The sequence below is a fragment of the Catharus ustulatus genome, chromosome 6 (assembly GCF_009819885.2).
Source record: "Catharus ustulatus isolate bCatUst1 chromosome 6, bCatUst1.pri.v2, whole genome shotgun sequence".
NCBI lineage: Eukaryota > Metazoa > Chordata > Aves > Passeriformes > Turdidae > Catharus > Catharus ustulatus.
This window is the reverse complement of record NC_046226.1, coordinates 27,744,144-27,767,037: the sequence shown is the minus strand read 5'-3', so window position 1 is coordinate 27,767,037 and position 22,894 is coordinate 27,744,144. Positions and strand designations below refer to the sequence as shown.

Sequence of the window (22,894 nt, the reverse complement as noted above, 5' to 3'; positions counted from 1 at the left end):
TCAGTACAAAAATCACAAAAAAATTCTTTGGAAGCAATAAAGTCTGCTAACATTTTTATTATGTACACTTCTGTCCTATGAAAAGATAATGGCTCCTGTTTGGATACCTCACATTCAGTGGATTTCGTAATCTGTTCATAAACTGGTAATAATCTATGCATAATCTTTTTACTTGCAAAAATAATTAGTAGAATCATCCTATTACTAAAAGCAAACATTTAGTGGCAAGAAATATATATCACAACTCCAACACTTGCTCTCAACCCTGAAAAGTTATTCAATTTCCGTTCCCGAGACGAAGCTGCTATTTTTTTGTATACTGAAATGACCACGCCGCAGACTTATCGATTCCTCACTCTTCTCTGATATGAAATCTCCTAGGAAGCGACTCCGAAAGAAAGAGAGAACAGATCTGACCTGTCTCAAATTGCAATGCCTGGCTAAGTCTTTTACTCACGATTTACCTGAATTCCTTTTCCTCGTCCTGCCCTTGCTAAGAAGGCAGGCACTCCAGCCACCTCCTAACCCCCTCTTTTCCCTCCAAAGCCAGAGCTCGCTGAGATGCAAGGAGGCGTCACTCCTGCCTCCCAGGCCCGGAGGCTCTTGCTGTCGGTAACCCGCACGGGGCCGAGGAGCCCCGGAGTCATTGTGCTGCGGGACCCGACCGCAGCTGTCAAGGCGCAGCGCAGCTCGGCCCGCCGGCGGGGAGGAGGGAGAGGAGGGGGAGGAGGGTCACAGCCCCGCGCCGCGGCAGCGCCCGCCCTTCCCCGGCCGCGCTCCGGGCCCCGCACCGCGGCTCCGGGCGAGCGGCCTACGGGGCCGGGGCCGCTCCGGAGCCGGGCGGGCGCCATGCTACAAACCAAAATGGCTGCCCCGGGGAGGGAGCCCGGCTCGGGCCTCCGCCGGTAGCGCCGCTCCGCCCGCCGGACCTCGCCCAGGTACCGTTCCCGGGCCTCGGCGACCGGCTCGACCTCGGGGGCCCCGCAGACCCCGCTCGCCCGGGCAGCACTACCCCCGCACTCCGCGCGCGGCCCGGCCCCCGGAGCCAGCTGGGCCAGTCCCGGATCGCCCTCGTCCCCCGTACCTGGAGCTCGGCCCGCTCCACCTCCCAGTGCGCTCTCTCCATCTCGAAGCGAGCCCACTCGTGCTGGATGTAGTGCAGGATCCCCGGGATGGTGTAGTGCTGGGGCCGGGACAGCTCGGCGGGGCCCGCCGCCTCCTGACCGGCCGGGGCCGCAGGGCCTTGGGGCTGTGGCTGCTGCCCTCCTCCTCCGCCGGCTCCAGCCCCCACGCAGCCCCCACCCGACTGCAGGTTCATGTTCCCACCCGCCTGCGGCGGCGGCTGCTGCGGTCTTGGGGCGGCCGCCATCCCACCGCCTCCTCCGGCTCCAGGGTGCTCGTCCATTGTCTGCGGGGAGCCCTCCTCCTCGTCCCGCGGCGGAGGCCGGGAGCAGGGGCCGGGGAGGGGGCGAGCGGCGCTGGCTGGGGCGGGGAGGAGGGGGCGGGCCGGGCGGGGGGGCTGCGCCGAGCAGGTCCGGGTGTCAGCGCAGCGCGGAGCCGCCGCCAGCCGCCATTACAGCCCCGCGGCCCTCCCACCCTCCCACCCGGCCGGGCGGGGAGCGAGCGGCGCCTGCCGGGAAACCGCGGCCGGGCCGCCGCCGCCTCCCGCGGCCCTACGCGCCTGCGCGGGAGCGAGGTGAGCGCCGCGCCCGGGGGGAGCGGGACGGGCCCGGGGCTGCCCGTGGCTTCCTGCGGCGGGGCGGCCTCGCCGCGCCTGGGCCGGCCCTGGGTCGGTCGGTGTCGGGGCTGGCGGCTTGGGGCCCGGCCGGGCGGTTCCCGTCTGCCCCGAGTGACAGTCGGAAGTGGCGGCGAGGCTCGGTTCGCCCCGCGACTCGGGAGTGCCGAGCGCCCTGGGAAAGTCGGCGGGAATGCGACCAGGCCGGAGCCTGTGTCCTAAAGCGGCGCTCAGCCAGCGCAGCGCGGGTCCGACACTTGGGTTTTTGAGACTCTGAGCGGTTTAATGGTGCGCTGCGTTTGCCCTACAAGGAGGTGGTTTAGAATAGATGTATTAAACTTAGGGTATGCTTCTAGAAGCTGGCTAATCTCTGGTCATCTTTGCGATACGTCGGTTGTGATGTGTGTAATGTACTCCCCCCTTAAGGAAGAGTGCACCATGTTCGCTATTCAAAATTTCCACGTGAGGATGGTTTTGCAAGAAATTACTGGTCTGTTTTATCTGGCTCAGTTTTACAGTGATAGCAATGCAATGTTTGAGGCTGTAGTTTGCATATGGTGAAATTGCCTCTGTTGCAAAATACTACTCCGTAATGTAATACTTAAAAATTATCGGCACTATTTCAAATAATCCATAGGTCATCCATTATAGGTAAGGTAGGTCTTTGGTTTTGCCTCTCTTCAACATTTTTACATGTAGTGCTCATTCACTACGTGGGTAGTTTCCTAAATAAGGTCCATTCTTGACAGACCTGGAATTCTGTTAATTACTGGAAAAAAAATACTGTTTGTCTCAGTACTGGTATTTCCTTTCTTTACCAATCTCTCTTAGGTGTGTATTGATGCCTCAGTTAGTTCATCCAGTCCTTCCTTTCTTCTCCATTAAATCATTTCCTACTAAAATGTCATTGTCCATTCTTCCTGATTCCAAACTGATTAGGCAATCTAAATCCAGCTCATTTCCACCAGCTCCTAACATGACAGTTAGCTAATCATTATTAAAAACTGAGACTTAGCTCATAACTGGTTTAACCTTTTGTTTACCTCCAATTGTCCAGGACATTCCTCATTCCTGAGTATATAGGAGTTATTGCAGTCTAATTCTGCCAGCATTTTGACAACAGCAGCAAAGGAAACATTTTTATTCTTTCCTTCCTCCCTTGACTTCCCTAGATAATTAAGGCTGCTTTTTAAAAAAATCCCTGTCCTGAAATTGAACACAGTGTTTTATTTTAAAGCCACACGAACATACTTGTTTCATCTTTTTGATGAATTGTTACAGGCACAGTAAAAAACTAGAATGCAAGAATTGCTGGTAAATTTAAAATAGTATGTAATTTTATTAAATCCTTGTCCACTGACAGAACAAAACTAGGAAGACTGATTATCTGTGGCCTTCATTTGCTACATGGTTTTCTGCAATAAATCTGTAGGGAGTTCAATAAATGAAATTATAAAAAATGCTTGTTCCTGTGCTACACCTGCTGGTGCTTCATGCCTCTATCATTAAGCCATTTTTAAAATTTCATTAATGTTTTAATTCCAGTTTAACCCATTTTGTTCTGTCTTTGGTGAAGGACCCGGAGGGGAAGACAGCTGAGGTCACTTGGTCCGTTCAGCCTGGAAGAGACTGGCACCTCATCACAGTCAACAATTTCCTCTTGAGAGGAAGAGGGGCAGGCACTGATCTCTTCTCTGTGGTGCCCAGTGACAGGACACAAGGGAATGACCTGGAGCTGTTCCAGGGGAGGCTTAGGTGGGATATCAGGAAAAGGTTTTTCACCCAGAGGCTGATTGGGCGCCAGAACAGGCTCGCCAGGGCAGTGATCACAGCGCTGAGTAACAGAGTTCAAGAACCTTTTGAACAATTCTCAGGCACAGGGTGTGACTGGGGATTTTCTGTGCAGGGCCAGGAGCTGGACTCAGTGACTTTGTGGGTCCCTTCTAACTCAGAATATTCTATGATTCTACATTTCATGCACACATAGAGTGCCATGAGGTATCTGCATCCAGAAAATCAACCTGTTTAGAGTTGGACAGTGCAGTACATTATTAGCCGATAGTTTTACCTAACATTTATTTTTAATTCTTGCTGAAGCAGTTCTGTAAATATGTAGTCATGCCATTTCTTCTTTGCAAGTTTATATCTCTTACATTCTAGCTAAGAGCCCTAGAATGTTGCAAACCTTTCTTGGACTGAAATAACTAAAATACTTCTAAATCTGTAGACATTGACTGGAGGGGTTTTAGTTTGTCTAATTAGCTGTAGTGCAAGTACAATTCAAACTTAGGTTGTTTATTTTTTGTAATTTATGCATCAGATTATTTATAAATAATGGTGAAATCTGTGCTAAACTAAATTCAGTGCTTGTATCTATACCAGAAGAATAATTAAAATTATATTTAAAATATGCTTTATATTACTGCATGTAGAATCAGCTGGGCTGGCCTTGTGGGAGACTTAAGATCTTCATATCTGCAGAGCAGGTATTGCAGGCTTTGCCTCTCTGTGAGGTCTCAGCTGTTATCTGAAAAGGAGCGTCACTCAAACAGGGACAAGTTACTTTGAGTTGTCTCATGTGGTTATGCAGCCTGCAGAGCTGACATGTCCTGGAAGCAGCTCCTGAACCATGTCAGCCTGGCAGCATGAGTCACACAGGCCAATCACTATGTGAATTTTCTCATAGATACTTATCTGCAAAAGATACTTTAATGAGGGTGAGATCTAACACACTGTAACAGCTCATATTTAAATCACAGTAGATAAACTGTATGTCATCTTGTGCATGCCAAATTATCCTTACAGAAGATGTATTTCATAAGGGAAATAAAGGAGAGTGCTACTAAGTCACTCCGGAAGGTACAGTAATTTCACGACCATAAGGCGCACCGGATTATAAGGCGCACTTCCGGGTGTCGGCAAATTTCTGAACTTTTGCCCATATATAAGGCACACCGGACTATAAGGCGCACTTTTTTTTTGCAGCGAGGCTCTGCCCCCAGCTCCCCCTGCACGGTTGCCGGCCAAGGCCCTGCCTCAACCTGGCAGCCATGGGGCCCCGGGCCCCCCTGCACCCAGCAGGAGCGGCGCCATGGGCCCCCAGGCTCACCTGTACTCGGCAGCCATGGGGTCCCAGGCCCGCCTGTACCCTGCAGCCACGGGGCCCTGGGCTCGCCTGTACCTGACAACCACGAGCCCCCGGGCCCGCCTGTACCCGGCAGCCCCGGCCCCACGGCCCTGCCTCCACCTGGCAGTCGCGGCCCTGCCGGCTCCCCCCACGGCTCGCAGCTCACACTTCCAGGTTGGTAAATTTCCGAACTTTGTCCATTATATAAGGCGCACCAGACTATAAGGTGCACTTTTGGGTTCGGGCCAAAATTTTAGTCAGAAGGGTGCGCCTTATAGTCGTGAAATTACTGTAATTTCTTTTGGAGGAAAGTTTGCAGTTTCCAGACTTTTTACATCTTCCCCAAGCAATACCTTCTGAGGTTTTTGTTTATAAGGAGCCTTCAGGTGTTTTGTAGATTGGGTAGGCAGGACATGCAGGAAGTATATACCATGGGGTCTTCTGGACAAAATTTCTAATGCATGGTTGACTGGGATGGAGAGAGTTGGAGTCCATCAGTATCTTGATAGTATCTTCCAGTCTTCGGTTCCTAAGCACATTTGTGGTGCAGATAGTTGTCCAGTGACCTGGAATGAGAGAGCCTATTCATTTCTGACAAACAGCCTTCAGATAGTAATGTCTTTTCATTACTAAAATGAGCAAAATAATGGCAGAGATACGAAAGGCTTGCATCTTGTCACCAATTCCCTTGAACCATTTGATTCTGCATGCATAAAAGCATTGGAATCTGTGTGTGTGCATGGATACAGGCAGACATGTGCGTGAGAATGCTCAGAAAAGCATGTAAGAGTTGTATCAGAAGAAAGGTAGCTGGCTTTTTAAGTCGAGTACTGATTATTGATCATAAAAGGTAGCTTCTCAAATGCAAAGAACTTGAAGGAATGGGGTTTCTCTACCCATCAACATGCACAGATATGCTTTTTGTTTGTTATATTCCACAGATTTCTTTACGTCCTATATATGCAAAACTCATTTTAATGTGTTTTCTGTATCTGAAAGCCAAGATGAAAAGAGAAGAAATAAATTTTGTTTGTTAGAAACAATACTCAGTCATTTCCTTTTTTTGCCTAAATTGTGCAAGCAAATGCTTTTACAAGTGATTTTTTCAGAATTAATTCTAAAGGAAATAAAGAAACCTCTTAAGATATTTTTAACATTAGCATTATTCTCAAAGCCAGCTATGCTTGCGTCTTTTTTGTAGATTTTTACAAAGTTATTATTTGAACTTGTTAATTTATTCCACTTTTTCTGCACAAAACTGTGTGCTTGTGCTGCCATTCATATGAACAAAATCTTGACAGCTATCTTTGGGACTGCTGGGAAAATACAGAAATGGCTACCGACAGAGTGGACCTCTTTCCTACAGATTCAAAACCTGTTGATTATGTTTTCCAATCCTATGAAGAATAATTGTCTCATAAATTACAGATAGTACTTTTGAGTGCTACTATGGTTCTACCTCTGTTACAACCTTATTAATTTTTTATTTTTTAAAAATCTATTCTGAATAAGAGCATTTGTGCAGATTTTAAAAAAAACCAATCTGGTCTAAATATTTTCATCTATAGAACCATCTAGGCCATTTAAAAGGACACATGCAGATAAAATAGTCATAAGATCAGAAAGGGATTAACCATGTACAAAGATTAGGCTAATAAAGGAATAATTAGGATTAGGATCCAATCCTGCAATAGGATCATACATATGAATTTGTCATATGTTTTCCTGTTATATATTGCTTAACAGTAACTCAAAGTACAACAGCCCTGCCAGTACTCCTGGGGTAGTTGTACTCTTCTCCCTGTCCTCAAGCCCTTGGTGCTATTTATGACTAAATTATTAAAATAGCTTGGAACAAAACAGAGAACCATTAATTCTTGTCTCAGTAGTGCCAAACACAAAGATGAAGTGTAAAACACAGATGAAAAAAGAAGAGCTGTCTACGCCACTGTTATTATCTATTTCGCATGGACAGAATCTTTTTCAGTTGGTCTCCTGTGTCTGAGCTTGCTTAAAACAATGGGCAGCATTTCTTAGATTGTTTGTCTTTCATGCCACAGCTCCTTCTTAAGTAGCTTTGAAGTTTCAGGTTCCTTCTGTCATGAGGTTGGTTCCTGCTAGGGGGCCTCATTTTGAGCTGGAAGGGATTGTTCATTCTTGTCCTTCTTGGAAGGTTTTTATCAAAAACTGACTACCTCATCTTAGTATTTCAACTTTATGCTTAAAAATATTAATCTATCTTATTGCAACTCTAACTTTAGGCAGCAATTCAAAATAGAATGTGAGGGGAGGAAAAAAGGCCATATACTAAATAAAGCAAAGATTGTATAGATGGTAGTCTCCCATTTAGTCATCAATGTTATTACTTGCCATCCAACAGTGAAGATCCCATCGTACATTTCTACCTGGGCTTTTTGTTACCTTAATGACCTGGTTCATTGTTTCTCATAGATAAACTTGTGCTGATTCAGAAGTCTTGGGTGCAGTGCACAAGCCTTGTGGGCCACGGCAGCAGCACTGACCAGCATCCACGACTGCTGTCGACGTGACGCAACAGAAGTGCATTCCTGAAGAGGCTTCATGTGCCTGGAGGAGGTGAGAAAGCACTGAGATTGTCATGATTCCAAATAGATTCTGTTGTCTTGAGGACTGATCCTGAACTATGTGTCATTCAACTAAGAATGAATTCTCAGCGTCAAGTCAAATTAGTAAAAATACTTAGAAATTATATATGGCAATCTAAACTTCTTTGTAGCTAGTGTAAACTGCAGTATGCTGAGAAAGAGAGACACTTTCTTGAGATCCAAGTGATGGTAAAAGAGGTGGCTTTTCTTTCATAAAACAGTGACCACTCTGAATCACAAGTAAGCAATAATTAATGTCAGCACACTATGTTGGGACTAGTTGCATCACTAGTCATGAAAGATTTGTCATCACTTGTCATGAAAGATTTGTCACCCATGGATGGTATATAGCCACTTATTCAAGTTACTAATAATATGATGCAGCACCTATGGAGCTTGCCTTGTATTTTTTCTCCTTTTGCTTTTCTGCACTAAGATACACTGTTTTTACTCAAAGAGCTATATTGTATTGTTTTTTGGATTCCTGGTAGGTTTTTTCTGTTTAGACTTTGTCATAGAAGCTGTGAGACCTAAGATGCACCAGGGAAGGACTAACTTCTCAGAACTGGAAAAAAATAAATAACTTTTGCAGTAGTTGCTGTATTTCCAATGCACAAACCTCAAGATTATTTGGGCCAATAAATCTGGGATAAAAATAGTCAGATGGAAAACATTACAGTGATTGTTCTCAGGCATTAAAGAAAACAACCCAGAACTTGTATTTCAAAAAAATACATCTGCACCTTACTCTATTTTCATGCTTTTCAAAACATCAGAGATGTCAATTGTTTAGCAAGCAGATTCTGGCATACCCTGTGCTATTTTTAATGCTCCTTTTCACTGTACATTGCAATGTGGTATACTTGTATTATACAGCTATATTTCAGTGGTGTTGGGTGGATTAATATTTATTTATATTGAGATGAATCTCTCTTCATGTGAACTGATTTCTCTTTAGCTATTGAAGACCGACGCTTAGTTTTCATTAAGTGCAGAATTTGCCTTTTGCATCAGTGTGGGAAATCAGACAGGAGAAGACTGCTTTCGTTAGCTCCTGGTGCAGCTCGAGATATGTGTTGATACTGCAGATACCGAAATATTTAGGAGTCTCTCATTCTGCATTAAAGAAATGATCATGTGTTGTGGCCCATGGATTTCCCTTTGTCACCTCTCCATTCAATTTGTTAAGACAATGGTATGAATGTAATTGTTAAATACAGGTCGCAGTGGGGAGAAAGTGCTTATAGGCAAATTTTGCTCTTAGGAGCTGTATTAGTGTGGTTTGGTATTGAGCAAATTTCTGGTGTTCTCAGACCAGTTAGCATGCAGGAAGAAAACGGTGAGTAGATTTATGGTTATGAAGAAGTAATTGTTTACTCCTCCAACTTCCCAAATCCTATCAAGAAATTAATTTGATTGAAATGGGAAAATTTCAAATTTGAAACCTGTTATTTGTTAGATAGTTTGTGAATAGTTGTGTGGGGGAAAAGGGAGTTTTTCCATGGGATGTGTGCAAAAGATTTGAGATTTTTTTTCAGTGTTCTGAACTCAGTCATAAATATATGCATACCTGGGCTGGATAGCTTTTTGGAAGTCTGTATTCCTATTAACTTTTTTTTTTTCTGCTCCCAGAAATACTATTCTTGATTCTTGCGCCCAAAAATTGAAATCTACCACTGAAATCAACAGAAATGATAAAGTTTTTTCTTATGGTTAACAAACAAGGTCAGACAAGACTGTCCAGATATTATGAGCATGTAGAAATTAATAAACGGACAATGCTGGAAGCTGAAGTAATCAAAAACTGTCTCTCCCGTTCAAAGGATGAGGTAGGTTTTCTAGGTTTTATTTTACCCACATCTCATAACTTTCTCATATATATATATATATATTTATATATATATATATATGCTTCTCCCCACATCTCACCATATTCCTACTGATAACTCTGAAACCTATCAGTGTCTGTCACAGGTCATTATTTCATTTGTACACATGATAAAAAAGATTGTGTTTCTAGAATATGGGTTCATTCAGTTGAACTGTTACTCTGTATTAAATGAATATGTTTTTTTGAGGCTTGCAGAGATTTTGGAGCTGTGTGTATCACTGTCATGAAGATTCCTCTTCTTTGTTTGAAAAAGCTCAGAAGTTCAGGAAAAACTCATTTTGTCCTTGTATTGCTTGTGTGATAGAGATGAATGGAGGGATATTACTGTTCTGCCAGAATGTAGAAGGCAGAATACTGACAGCTCCAAGTTTAAACTTAGGGTAGAGCATTCCAAATTATGAAAACATTATCTAAAGCACAGGAGGGTTTGGAAACACAAATTTTTAGACCTCTGTATTAGACTTCCTTATTCAAAAAAAGTGTTCAGGTGTTCTGCAAGAAAATCAGAAAACATAGTAGTTGAAAAATTTTTGGATTAAAGTTGAGATTTTCATTCCTCTCTTAATTAAATCATTGGTTCTTTAAGAAAAGCACTAAACTTTTGAACACTTACTTGAATTAGAGGAGAAATATGTGACTTGGACAGTGAATGAAGTTTTTGTGTTCTGAAGTCAGCTTCTTTACTTTTCATTAATGATGTGTGTTCTTGCACAGCACTCCTCACATACTTATTCTAGGAAACCTCAATAAAAATAGCAGTTCTTATAAGTCCCTTAGTTCGCAGCTTTGACAGTGGCTAAAGAAATGAACGCCTTCGTGCTGCTCCTGCGAGGGCATTTCCGAGCGCAGGCTGCAGCGTAGGAGCTGCCTGCGCTGCCGCTGCCATTTCGGGCACCGAGCGAAATGACACGGAGAGTAAAGCGGGCGACATCTCCTCTAGCGGCGTGAAACTGCGCCATCTCCTGGCTCCCTCCTGACGGGAAAGATGTTAATTCCCCACTCGGTCTGGAATCTAATATTCTTAATTTTTATGTTAAAATAATGATAACTTTTTAAACAGGAAAATTACCCTTAGGTCTCTCTTTGAAAGGGTTTGCAAAAGAAAATTATGGGAAAGTATTGGGTACCATTATAACCCCAAACAAGTGACTTCTGTTCTGCATGTTTCAGTTTTTCCATTTAAAAAGTAGTGGCATGTTTTCTGCCAGCAGATGAAAAGTGTGGTGTAACAGTTACTGTACTAAATTTCTTTCAAGTTAAAATTGATGACTCTTGGAAAATCCATGTTCTCTGTGGGTCTCACCAACCTGAAAGCTCAGGCCCTTTGAGCAATGTGCTTTACACTGTTGTATGCTTAAATGGCAGCTGCTATATTTGACTCATTTTGCTTCTGCCTAGTGCTCTTTCATTGAGTATAAGGACTTCAAGCTGGTGTACCGACAGTATGCAGCCCTTTTCATAGTTGTTGGCATTGACCAGACAGAGGTAAGACATTACATACCCTCTTGCATGAATGTTTATAATGATTATCACAGGCTAGAGCTCAAGTTTTCATCCAGTTTTATTTCTTTGAAGTAAGAGAAGTATAAAAGCAAGTGTGCTATATTTGACTTTAGTCTTTAGCAGTAGAATGAACTGTTACCATGAGGCAGTCTTCCTGACCCTTGTGCTGATTCTGCACTCATTTTTGTGAGGTGAGTTTATCAACAAATGCTAGCATTACAGCCAGGTCAGCTGTCTAATCTGTGAAGACTTGTCACTGCTTTTAATGTCCTTGGCCAAAGAAAAAATTCCTGTACTGTCAGCTACAAAGATGCCAATTTATTTTGCTTTTCAAAAAGAGAAAAAAAGAAAGGTATTTGAAAGCTGGCGAGTACTATTACCTCATTTGTTCAAGTTGCATCTGGGAGGCCTTAGGGTTTACATTGATAACTGGTTCTCAGAAATTAATTCAGCTCTTTATGTTGGAGACCTTAACAGAGTGGTGTGGAAGGTAGCTACTGCCTACCGCAGTATCTTCAGGTCAGGGTTATCATGGTGGGCAATTTGGGACAGATTATTTTGGCTTTGCTACAGAAATCACTCAGCAGAGGCTGGCTCTGTGCTACAGCTGGCTGGTGTGACTTCAGCATGGGCAGGCTTAACACGTGTGTGTCCATAGGGCTGAGCTGGGAGGGGGTGGAACAAAGCTGCAGTGGAATGGCAGCAGCCTGGTGAGGGAATCCATTGACTATTGCAGAGGTGCTCTGTGAGACCCCTGGAGCTTCTGCCCTGAGCACTGCCCAGCTCTCAGCACCTCAGCTGGGTAACCTACATGGCCTGAGCAGAGGGCTCATTCTGTTGTCTAGTGGCTTTTCATTCACCACAAACTGAATTAACACAAAGAATACTATTACATTTTCTAGATATTGATTTAATATTAAGTTGGTTTTAATTTCAGAATGAGATGGCAGTATATGAACTAATTCACAATTTTGTGGAAGTTTTGGACAAATACTTCAGCAGAGTGGTGAGTGAGACACTGAATCTGTTATGAAATATTTTTTCTCTTTCAAAACTTTGGTGAAAGTGTCATTTCAGAGAATAAACTAAAGGAGAAAAATATTTAGTATTTTAGAATTTTGATAAATATTATCACTATGGGGAAAGGCAGTATGGGCTGATTTTTCAGAGAAGTAAAAGTATACATGGGTTATAAATTATCAGACAAGGAATACCAGAAATATTTATGTTAGAAAAGCATGGGTTTATGGGTTTTATGGGGTTTCTTTGGATCATATACTCTTAAATTATCCATGGGCATTTTATATGTTTTAAAGAAATAAAGAGGTTTTACTTTGCAGTCCTCATGTACTTTATAGCTTTACATTCCCCAAATGTACTTCATTCATGATTAAGATGGTGTAAGCATGAAGCAGGGAACTGACATCACTCTCACTGAACAAGATCAGAGGAATGAAGCAAAAGAAACCTCAGAAACCAGTCTCTACTTGTACTTCCTGTATTGTTTTCAGGCAACAGTGGATATCTGATAAAACAGCTATTACAGAGATAGTAATTTGGTTAAGGATTCGACATCAGACATGGCTTCACTTAAAATGACACTGTTCCTTTGCCTGGGAGATTTTTTTGCTTGTTTTTACAAAGTTTGAAAATGCAGCATTGTAATTCTGGTTAGAACATTTGCTATTTAATACAGGGTTTGTAATAATTTTGTTACAAAAAAACTTGGCTGAAGTCATACCTTGGTGCAGTTTCAGTTAACCTTTGGTGAAATGTGTTGGATATCCCTCTTGGAAAAGAGGACTGGAGAGTTTCCTCTGCAGTCTGTGTGCTTGAGGGTATTGCACTGGTAACTATACAAGATATCGATTTGCAGGGTCTGTAACTGCTTTCTCAGTTCTAGTACCATAGCAGGCATGGCAGAGCTCCCTCTGTGAATTCAAGGACATGCTTGAAAAAGTCATCTGCACACTTCACTGTTTAGATGCTTGGCAAATCTTTTAGGCTGTTATCTCAACTGACGTTGCCCCAGCCCATTGAAACTGCTGGTACTAAGTATATCACTTTCTGACTGCACTGAGTGCTGATTCTCTTAAAATTGCTGATTGTAGTCCCAACCTAAGCAGTGATAACCAGGAATGGAATTAGATCTCGGCAGCACAGGAATGCACAATAAAATTTAGTCACATCTTATTTGTCTGATTGAGCTAATAATTGCCAGCTACCTCTCAAATTTTATTCAACTAAAGCAGAGCAAAAATAGATGTAGTTATTATACATATAAATGTAGTATACATATAATCCTTTGACCACACATATAACCCAACCACTGATAGCTGTTAGAAATTTGCTGAGTTCATCATACCAGAGGGGTTTTTTTTATTTTCTATAGCATTTTGGGTTTGAGACTAGAGGAACCTAAAAGGGGGGTGCTAAAATAAATCTCATGCCATTTGATGGTTCTGGTTTTAATATCATATAACAGGGTAAATGGCAGAGCACTAAGACAAGGGCTGTAATTCTAGCTGGGGTTTCTGGCAGTAACCACAGAGCAAGAAAGTATAAATCTGTACTTTTACAGATTACTGTTTAGGATTTGCAGAATTTTAGCAGAATCCCAAATTAGGATGATGGCAACGGAGATAGAACTCTGGGAAAGGAGAACATGTCCCACTCTAGAAGGACGTTTTGTCATCTATTATTTTTAGACTTGGGAGCTTTAAACATTCTCAGGTCTTGTATTTTTATCTAATGGAGTTTACAGAGCTTGAATTCAGATATGAGAACAAACATTAGTGGAACTAGGGGAAAGCTTTCAAAATTGCTTGTGGGATGTAATTCTGACTCCTCTTCACTTTTATATGGCTGCCCAGGAAAAATTCTGCATACTTTTCAGAATAATTCCAATGTCTCCAACAACTTTTTAATGCTGAGAAAACTTAAACTAACCAGGCCCTTAGGCCTGTAGACTAGAACCAGTCCAGTTTAGATCATCTTTAGACCACAGAAGTAGTAGCAATTTTACCAGTAAAACTTAACAGCTTTATTCTGCCTTAAAACCAGGTTTAGACCATGAATGAAAACCATGTTATCAAACTAAATTCTCTAGGCAGCAAGTAAAGATTGCCTCTTTTAGTGGAGATTGAGGAATCTCCACTCAACTGTGCATGATCTTGTCCTAAGGCTGTGGTTAATTCTTTCTAAGTTTAGCTATTTAACTGAGGCACCTAAGTTAGAAATTTGGTCATCCTAAGCTCCCATTACTGGCAGTGGAGACCGATGAGTATCTGAAGAAAGTGAGTCATGCCTCAAGTGTGCTGAGTCAACTGGTGAAGATCCCCATCTCTTGTGCTGACTGCAGAGACCACGAGGGCTTCTAAATCAGACATTTTGGTTAAATGAGTAATACTGCTTGGGACAAAGCCAAAAATAGAAGGGGAATGATGACTAGATGAAAAATTGTGTTGCTGGGGCTGGACAATATTTAGAAGTGCTAAGGGTCCAAAACTTGGAGTTGCTTTGCCTTTCCTAATATATGCAGCCACTACCACAGCCATGGGTATATAGAGTGTCTAGATTTTGCTGTTGAAATGATCTGCAGCAACAACTTCAATTGTGTAAACTTGGCATTAATGTCCTGGTTTTGCAGAAGGAGGAAAAGAGAATATAGGGCTGGAGCTGCCATGATTAGAATTGCTGATTTTCCACCCACTCACTCTGATGGCACTGCCTATATTCAAATTGTTACTTGTAGGTGACCTCAGTGGGTTTTTTATGTAAAACATTAGCTTTGATTACAGAGACAGGGAACACACGTAAAACAAAGCATGTTCCAGGAAAGAGCATGTAATTGTCCAATCCAGCACAGAAATCTGAATCACTCTAAAATTTCCTATTGTTATTTTGAAGACTTTCTTTATCCTTTGAAGGGATGTGCAATGTTTAATGATTATGAGTTGAGATGATCTGAGATAAGAGATCAAACTGTCACTAATAGCTGTCTATCTCTTTTCCTTGCAGAGTGAATTAGATGTATCCTTTTCAGTATCAGAAATCAATTTATTATCACTTTTTGGTATATGTTCCAGTTCATACTGTCTTCATAGCACTGACTGTCACTCAAGTCAATGCAGATGTTCACCAGTTTTGCACTTGGAGTAAGTAGCACCATTTTGGCACCTTTCTGAAAGCACAGCTGATGTTCAAATGGGTCACCTATTTAAATCCTCCATCATTAAGATAAGCCTGGTTCCATTTAAAGTAAGACACAGAGAGCTTGCTTTGAGAGAACTAAGTACATGAAAAGTTAAATTCATGGAGAACTTTCAGTCTTAACCAGTTTAAGGTTTCACTTTCAGTTTACAATGAAAATAGGTATTGAAATTACTGTAATAACAACTGAATTATACAGCTTTGTCTTGAGCCAAATAGCAGCACTATTTGTAAGATCATGTTTGTAGTTTGATCTTGCTTCATGAAAGCAAGAAGTGAGATTTACTTTCTGTATTTTTGGAAAGAGGGAAAAAAACTGGGATGAGAATATTTAGAATACCAGGTGTTAACTCTTTTTTTCCCACTCCTCCCCTTACACTGGTGTATTTTCATGTGTAAGTTTTGCAGCGTATTAATTAAAATACAAATACAAATACTAAAATACAGTCCTGAACAATTAAACACAAATAGCATGATGGTATGAATAAAAATATTTAGAAAATAGGAGTGTACATTACTAACTTACTTGGTAATAGTGAAAAAAATACTGGAAAAGCTCATGTCTGATACATCTCTCCTTAACACACATGACATATGCATTAAGTATGTAGCTTTAGCATTCAGAAGTGCACTTTTTTATTATACGTTTCAGGGACAACTTTGCAATAAAACACTTCTATATATGTACAAAATAATTCTCCCATTTAGAGAGCTTAATTCTTAACTTGAAAGGCTATGTAAAATAGTTGAAATGAGATACCCTCCCTCATTAAATGTAAAGCAGAGGTGTAACTAAGGAAGTGGATTGTTCAAGACTTATTTATTTTTGACAACAGTTTGAATAGCTGACCCAGAAGAACAATCTGGACAGGTGCCTTTAGCTATTATTGCAGTGCAAGAAATAAACCATCAACCTGCTATTCAAAATATGAAAGAAAATATCCTCCCCTGTTATTAAACCATTGCCTTTGACAAATGGTTTTACACTAACTCTTGTGCTTAGTGCATTTAGCTTGGATGCAAAATATCTGCTGGAGAAGGTATCCTCTGAAGACCCGCAACAGTGAACACCAAGTAGTATTTACAGAATCTTTGTTTACAGAGTATCTTGCAGGAGTCTCTGCTATTATTTTTGTGTACAGATCCATAGGAAGTTTATTTTAAATGTGATAGTGACTACTCTATATAGCCAGGAGAGTTTACTAACAAGAGAAAAATAGCAGGAAATGACATGAACTCAAAACCTATTTAAAATAGACCATAATTACTAAGGCTATTCAGCCATGCACAGAGCAAAGCCCAGTTAAATCCAAAGGCTGAGCCTGTCACACAGTTGAGATGTCCCTGGAGCCTACACCAAGCCTGCAGCACACGCAGTGGTTCTTGCAGCTCTCAGACATAGTGCATTACCCCAGTATTCCTGGCAATGCAGCTTCAGCAGAGGCAGAACTCCAGCTTTTGTTTAGGTCCACAGCTGAACTCATCCAGCACATCTACACTATAGCTCATGTCATGATCTGTCTGGAGTCAGATATCAGGAACAGTGTTGTGGGCACAAGGCAGGGGACTGGGTCCGATCTGAATCCTTGCCAACAGGATTTATACATCCTGTTGGTATGTATGACATAGGCAGGTGTGATGCTAAAAAATGCATGAGCAATTGCACAGTTCTCTCATGTATTCTGCAAAAATGAACACAGATTACCTATTGACTAAGTACTTGAGACTAGTCAGCTTTTTACAGAAGCTTTCATGTGAGAATTGTGAACCAGTTACCCATCAGATGTCCATTTTAATTTCGAGACTCAGTTGCACACTTAGAGAGTACCTAGGCTGGAATGACATAACATTCCTAAAGTTGTTTGGATTGTTTTTAAAGTAAGGAGTCTTGTTGGGCCAGCTGAATGAACAAGTCCAGAAATTGTCCTCAGGTTGTTATGCCCTAATGTGTTAATAGCACTAATATAAGCCTCACTTTGTCTATAAAATAAGTGGGAGGAATTTTCTGTAGTACTAAAACTCCAGCTTTTGTGGTGTAGGAACAACTTTCTTGCTATGATGAGGACAAAAGAGACTATAAAAACACAAGTGTTAGGACAGCAGGTTTATAGGGAACAAAATGCTGGTAAGTGTGGCAGTTTCTAAAATTACTAAAGGTAACTTTTCTATTGCTTGAACTGGTGAAGCAAAGCTTACTTGAAGACACAATATTAATTTCTAGAGAAAGAGACACGCTCCCCTTGTGGGAAGGGAGGGGCTGACAGAGTACTCTAGGACTAAGCATCTGAAGAACGTTTTCTTGATCCAAAAAAGCCATTACATTCCATTGCAACTAGCTGCTGCTGCTCCTCCTAAGATAAATAAAAAGCTTTGATACAGGGAATACTTCATGTGAATCAACTATTCTTCAGTTCCCCGTGGGATAACACTGAGAATACAGTGCATTTAAGGAGTGAGAAAATTGAATGATGAATTTATTCTGCGAGTTTGTAAGGATACCGTTCAGTTTGCACTGTAACATAAGTGAGTGAAATGGAAACCTATAAAAACTAGCTTAAAATTAGCTTAGTTGTTCTAGAATTTCACAGAACTTGAAGGCACCTTTGTTTCATATTTAATATCAACATAGTCATTTGAGGAAGAAATGTTCAAGAAAGCATTTTATGGGTTTCAGTGCCTTAAACATGCCTGCCACTAGATAGGTTAAAGGTTATTGAAAGTGAACATTGGCAAAGATAAGTCAGAATGTGTGAGTCTAGACTAAAAGAAGCAACTCCAACTAATCTCTAGTTGAAGATGAATGTAGACTATGGAAATCAAGGGTTTATAGTGCTGTATATTCAGTAGCAAACCATCTGCCCCATATGTACCTGTACAGTAATCTACAAAGCATTTATATGTGCTCCTGGGTGTGCTCTGTGATCACAAGGTGCACTTCATCATCTCTTGAGCCTGGACACACCTTTCAATTACTTGCCTGGAAAACCCCGAGATCTCTTAAAATGCCTCCATCTGAAGAATTTATTTATTACATGCAAATCCTACCTGTGCCTTTTCCCCTTCTTTCCTTCCCCTCTTCCCTGCTCCGCTGTCTATATAATGTTCTGTGAAAGGAGACACAATACTTGTGTCACATGTACTTCTTCTTAGTGTACATTTGTCATAAAAGCTCTGGGATAGTAGAAAGTACCGTTAATGTCTTTAAGAAGGGGAGCTCTTTTAGTTACCAAAAGCCATTTTAACATTTAAAATGCCAGGCTGTGTAGGTATATTTACTTCTGCTGCTTGGTGTGCAGCTGCTGCAGCATTACCAGAAATCGGGAAGCCAAAGCCGGGGGGGCCCACCAGTCTGGCATGCAGAGATTAACATGTTTTCCTCTGTATTCTTCTTTTAAAAAGTCCTGGATCCAGTGAAAGTCCCTTAATGCTCTTTTTGTGGGCAGCCAGGATTCTTACTGGAAGCAGGACCTTAAATGACAGCTCTGGGTGGAGCACATGGCAGTGCAAACACCAAATACAGCTTTTTCCTGTTGCCAGCTGCTCAGACTGGTTTGCTTTGCTGCTTTCAGTTGGGTGTGGATCTATGACTTCAGGGCTTTAAACCCTGAAATTTGGGGTCACTTGCCAAACAAGTAACAGGTGGGGAGGATTGAGCCTTGCTAAGAATCAAATACATATCCCTCTCTGGGAAGGGCATTGAGACATGAACGGCTGAGCTACGTTGGGCAAGATCTAACCATAAAGCATAGGTGAAGGTTACAGGAAGGGGAAAAGGGCCAGGGTTGCTCCCTATACAATCCAGCTGTTTGCCAAGAACACTGTGGTGAAGAGAGGTGGGATGTTAGGTTGAGGGTAAAGGTTAAAGAATGCTTTGGGACCTTCTGAAATCAAGTTGATCTTTCCAGAATGGTATTAGTATCCCCATTCAAACTGCAGATTAAATTACTGCTTCTGGAATGATGACTGGGAGATTACCACATTAGAGATGGACAGAAGTCATATCACTTCTCTGCAATGGAGTAAGCTCATTTGGAAATAACCTGCAATGGCCTGCAGGGAAATTGACATCTCACTGAACTACATCTCATTAACTACTACTGAGTGGAACAGCTCCAAGATTCTTATTGGCACAGTTACAGTTTTCCTTTGACATAGTATTGGCTCTTCTGGAAATACAGCAGGGGAATAAACAGTGCTACATGTGATTTAAATGTTCTTAAACAGGATGATGCAGAAAAATAAGATGGGTGTGGCAAGTTGCTGCAGCATCACTGATCCTGGTAGATTAAGTCATCTGGATTTTAGATTTTTGGAACTATTAGAGGAAGAGGACGAGAAGGTCTGGACTCTGCCATGGGAACTGGGGCAGTGTAAATCAGTGGTAGAGTGTAAAAATTAAGTCAAGAGAAGTTGACTTTCTCACTTGTTGAAACCTGAATGGAATGTTATCTAATTTCCTTAAAAGACCCTGTAGCCCAGTACAGAGCAGTGCCAGAGGTAAACTAAGCAGCAAAAGAGCTGTCTTTCTAAAAATTCTCACATTACTGTAATAAAGAAATCCTAACTTCTTAGATTAAAATATTTCTGTAAAGGCTGATTTACTCAATAAGTTTATCACAGCAAGAAATTTGTCTTTCATCTTTAAACTGTCAAGCCAAGTGAAGCTACTACCTTTGTCTCTGGTGCCGTAGAAATGGTGACTGTTTGAAGTTGTAAGGACTGCACTGCTCCTTGGTATCAAAAGGCACAAGAAACAATGCAAATATTAGAAACAATGCAGGCCTATTTCAGATTCAGGAAGAAGTCTGATATTTAAAAAATACTTCAGAATTAAATTAGGTAGTTAAGTTTAGGTCAGCAAATTGGAAACTGTATGATGAACCATGGCCATCCGCAAGACCCTGTTGACAGCTATAGTTTCTCACCTAGCAGTACCCAGTAGAAAAGTTACTTGGGGACCTGAATTGCATTACTACTCATACCTAGACATGCTGTGCTCTTGGTCAAGCAGAACACTTCCGCTGGAGCAGTGTTACAATTGCTTCCCCTTCTGCACAAATACACAGTAGCACCAAGTTCAGCCCAAAGCGCTCACAGCAAGGAGTAAGAAATAAGATACCTGGCTCCTGAGCTGTTGTCATCTGCAGTTGAGTACTTACACTGCTCCAGCTCTTTAGCAAAGCAGTACGGCTGACTGCCAAAGTCAGATCCAGTGGCAGTCAGGAGACAGAGCAGTCTTCAATGCCTGAGTTGTGTTCAAAAAATAAGACTGGTATTTATCACACTGAGCAGAGGAAACTCTTGATGCCTTCAAAAACCTGATTCTTGCAACTCCACTGATTAGCAGGGAAGTCCACTAACAGTAATACAAAGACTAGAGCAAAACCAGGCTGTCTTCCTGAGTTCAATTCATAGTGTCATAAGTAGCAGGGTGGGAGAAAAGGCACTCAAGAGACTTATCAAAGTGGGGAGAAAGTATTGAGAGATGTATTCATCTGTTCTGTATTCATCAGTTACTGCACAAAGTCTTGCTAGCTCCACTGCAGCAGTCCTCAATACATGGGCAAGACTTAGAAGGTACAAAATGAAGGCAACGCAGATCTGTTGTGCTCAGCGTAGAACACATGTAAAGAGCAGCAACAGGTGGAGAGTAATGCAGATAAAGGGTTATTCATGCTCTGTGTATGTGAGACATAACAGATGCACCCAGCAGGCTGCTTTGCTGTGCCCGTTTCCATTTCAGGTTCTGGTGATACATTGCAACATCCAAGTCTCTTTTCACAGCGTAATCCTTGGCAGTTGTTCAGTGGATGTGGTGGACACTCATGTCTGCATGTATGCATTCATGTGTCATGAATGCCCACCACATCATACTCCTGGAGGGTCTGTCAATTGTTTTTGAGATAGACGCTGTTAGATAAAGTTAAGGAAAGACAGATGTGCCTATGGACTAATTTAATTTATCACAACTGTACAAATTCATATTGCTCCAGTTTATTTTCTTTTGGGTGAATATTAGAGATTATAAATATATTCTAGAATGTATTTAAAACATGAACCGTTTATTTACTTTTGCTCTTTATGAAATTTACTGCTAGATCAATGACTCAACTTTATCTACCAGCAAACTCCTCTTAAGCTATTTCCAAGCAGATCAAATACTGTTAGTTATTCAGGGCAAGGAAATTTTGAGTATCTAGTGTTTAAGAACTTGGTAATTACTTTTCTTTGAAGAATGCAGAATTTTTGCATCTTCACATAGAAGGTTGTGACCCCTTAATAACACTTCATATCCAAACAATACATGATACTCAAGCAGACAGTAAAATCAACCACCTACATCTGAGTGTAAGTTTACCTGGCTTTTGCCACTATGTACTACTATTACATTCCAGGACAGGATACTGCTGGGGCTTCAACTTGTCTACTTCTGACCACTCTGTGATCAGAAAACAGTGTCAGTTGAACTGTTTCCCTAGCTTTAATAACATAATGGTAAATAAACTAGCATAAATTAAGAAATATCTATTTCTGTAAATTTTTATTAAAGACTTAGGTGCCTAAGATTTTTTTTCTGAATTATCTTCATATTGTTCAAAATACACTTAACTTGAAATGTTTCTAGATCATGTTCAATTTGGACAGAGTCCACATAATTTTGGATGAAATGGTGCTAAATGGTTGCATCGTGGAAACGAATCGGAACAGAATTCTCGCCCCTCTGTTTGTGCTTGACAAAGTGGCAGAAAGCTAGGAAGATGCAAGCATGACTAAGGCATTTTACAAAAGATGAAATAAGCATCAAGAATGTGCCTATAGCAGTTTTCTGCTGTTGCAAGACTGACTCATGCAACCTTCAAATTAGTTGGAAAATATTTTCCATTTCTCTTATACTCTGTGTATGTTTCTCAATGGGAAAGATACAGCTAAACATGTGGATGCATTCAGATGCAGCTTCACTGACCCAGCAGAAATTTTCCTAGAATGGTCAATAATTTTAAAACATTTGAGGATGAAGAAACGGAAACTTACCATGAGTGACTAGGTATTACTTTGAATTATGCAGTATCATGCCAGACCTAGAAGACAAAAACCAAAGAAATATAAATTCAAATTGAGTTTCATTCCTTCCCTTAAGCATCAACTGGATTTATTTTCATACAAATTTATTGTTAATAATGGTTCTGTGATTTTTATGCCCACTTCTAAACTATATTTATCCATCAAAAAGCTGGTTTCCCTCCCTTTGACATCCAAGTCATGGACACAAAAAGAAAAGTACAGATGTAGTAAATATTTTTGCAAACTTTGCAAGTTATAACTGGAATTACTTAGCACTTAAATATTATAATATTAATAAAAGATAATTAAAATCAGAAGTTTAATGCTGTTTTGTTCTGTTGGCTTCATAAATTACACAAAATCTTTCCCACTTTGGCACACCAGTGTATTTTTTTTTCCTCTTGTATATGCTATCTATGCATCAAGATTAAAACTCTTACAGAAGATGAGTAATAAAAGAAATGCATGTTCTCAGGACCAGGTAGGTATGGAATGAAATCTCTCTTTTTGAGCAGGAAGCTGTAGCTATGCTAAGTTGCATGCCCAGGCATCCAGCATGCTGATTCACACTGCACACTACTCTGCAAATCAGGGAACAGTTGGCAATCTCAGCTTACTTCCACTTACCTTTTTAGAACTGTTCTCTGCCTCTGTCTTCTTAACCTCCAGCCCAATCCTACATATAATCTGATACTGAACAAGAACATTCTGTGTGAAAGCACATACTGGTCACATAAATA

At 41.3% G+C, this 22,894-nt stretch overlaps 2 protein-coding genes across 7 annotated transcripts in view; one reads left to right on the top strand and one right to left on the bottom strand.

Moving 5' to 3' along the window:
* Positions 1–1,491, bottom strand: part of STRN3 (striatin 3) — a 63,493-nt gene extending 62,002 nt beyond the window's left edge. For 3 of the 4 annotated variants that reach the window (XM_033062275.2, XM_033062278.1, XM_033062279.1), the window contains exon 1: positions 1,085–1,490. In XM_033062275.2, coding sequence (XP_032918166.1) covers positions 1,085–1,405 — 321 coding nt within the window. In that variant the 5' untranslated portion in view covers positions 1,406–1,490. Of the gene's footprint in view, positions 1–1,084 lie in introns of all 4 variants that reach the window. The other variant, XM_033062276.2, reaches the window with a different exon arrangement.
* On the top strand, positions 853–22,471 carry AP4S1 (adaptor related protein complex 4 subunit sigma 1). 3 transcript variants are annotated; one of them, XM_033062281.2, is made up of 7 exons: positions 853–938; positions 7,314–7,457; positions 9,119–9,315; positions 10,776–10,862; positions 11,818–11,886; positions 14,901–14,912; positions 21,718–22,471. In XM_033062281.2, the coding sequence occupies exons 3-7, from the start codon at positions 9,178–9,180 to the stop codon at positions 21,844–21,846; spliced, it is 435 nt and encodes a 144-aa protein (XP_032918172.1). In that variant the 5' UTR covers positions 853–938; positions 7,314–7,457; positions 9,119–9,177; the 3' UTR covers positions 21,847–22,471. The 3 variants fall into 3 exon arrangements, with proteins under 3 accessions (XP_032918172.1, XP_032918171.1, XP_032918173.1); XM_033062280.2 differs by lacking the exon at positions 853–938 and adding an exon at positions 1,635–1,696; XM_033062282.2 differs by lacking the exon at positions 853–938 and adding an exon at positions 1,805–2,023.
* The last annotated feature ends 423 nt before the right edge of the window (positions 22,472–22,894 follow it).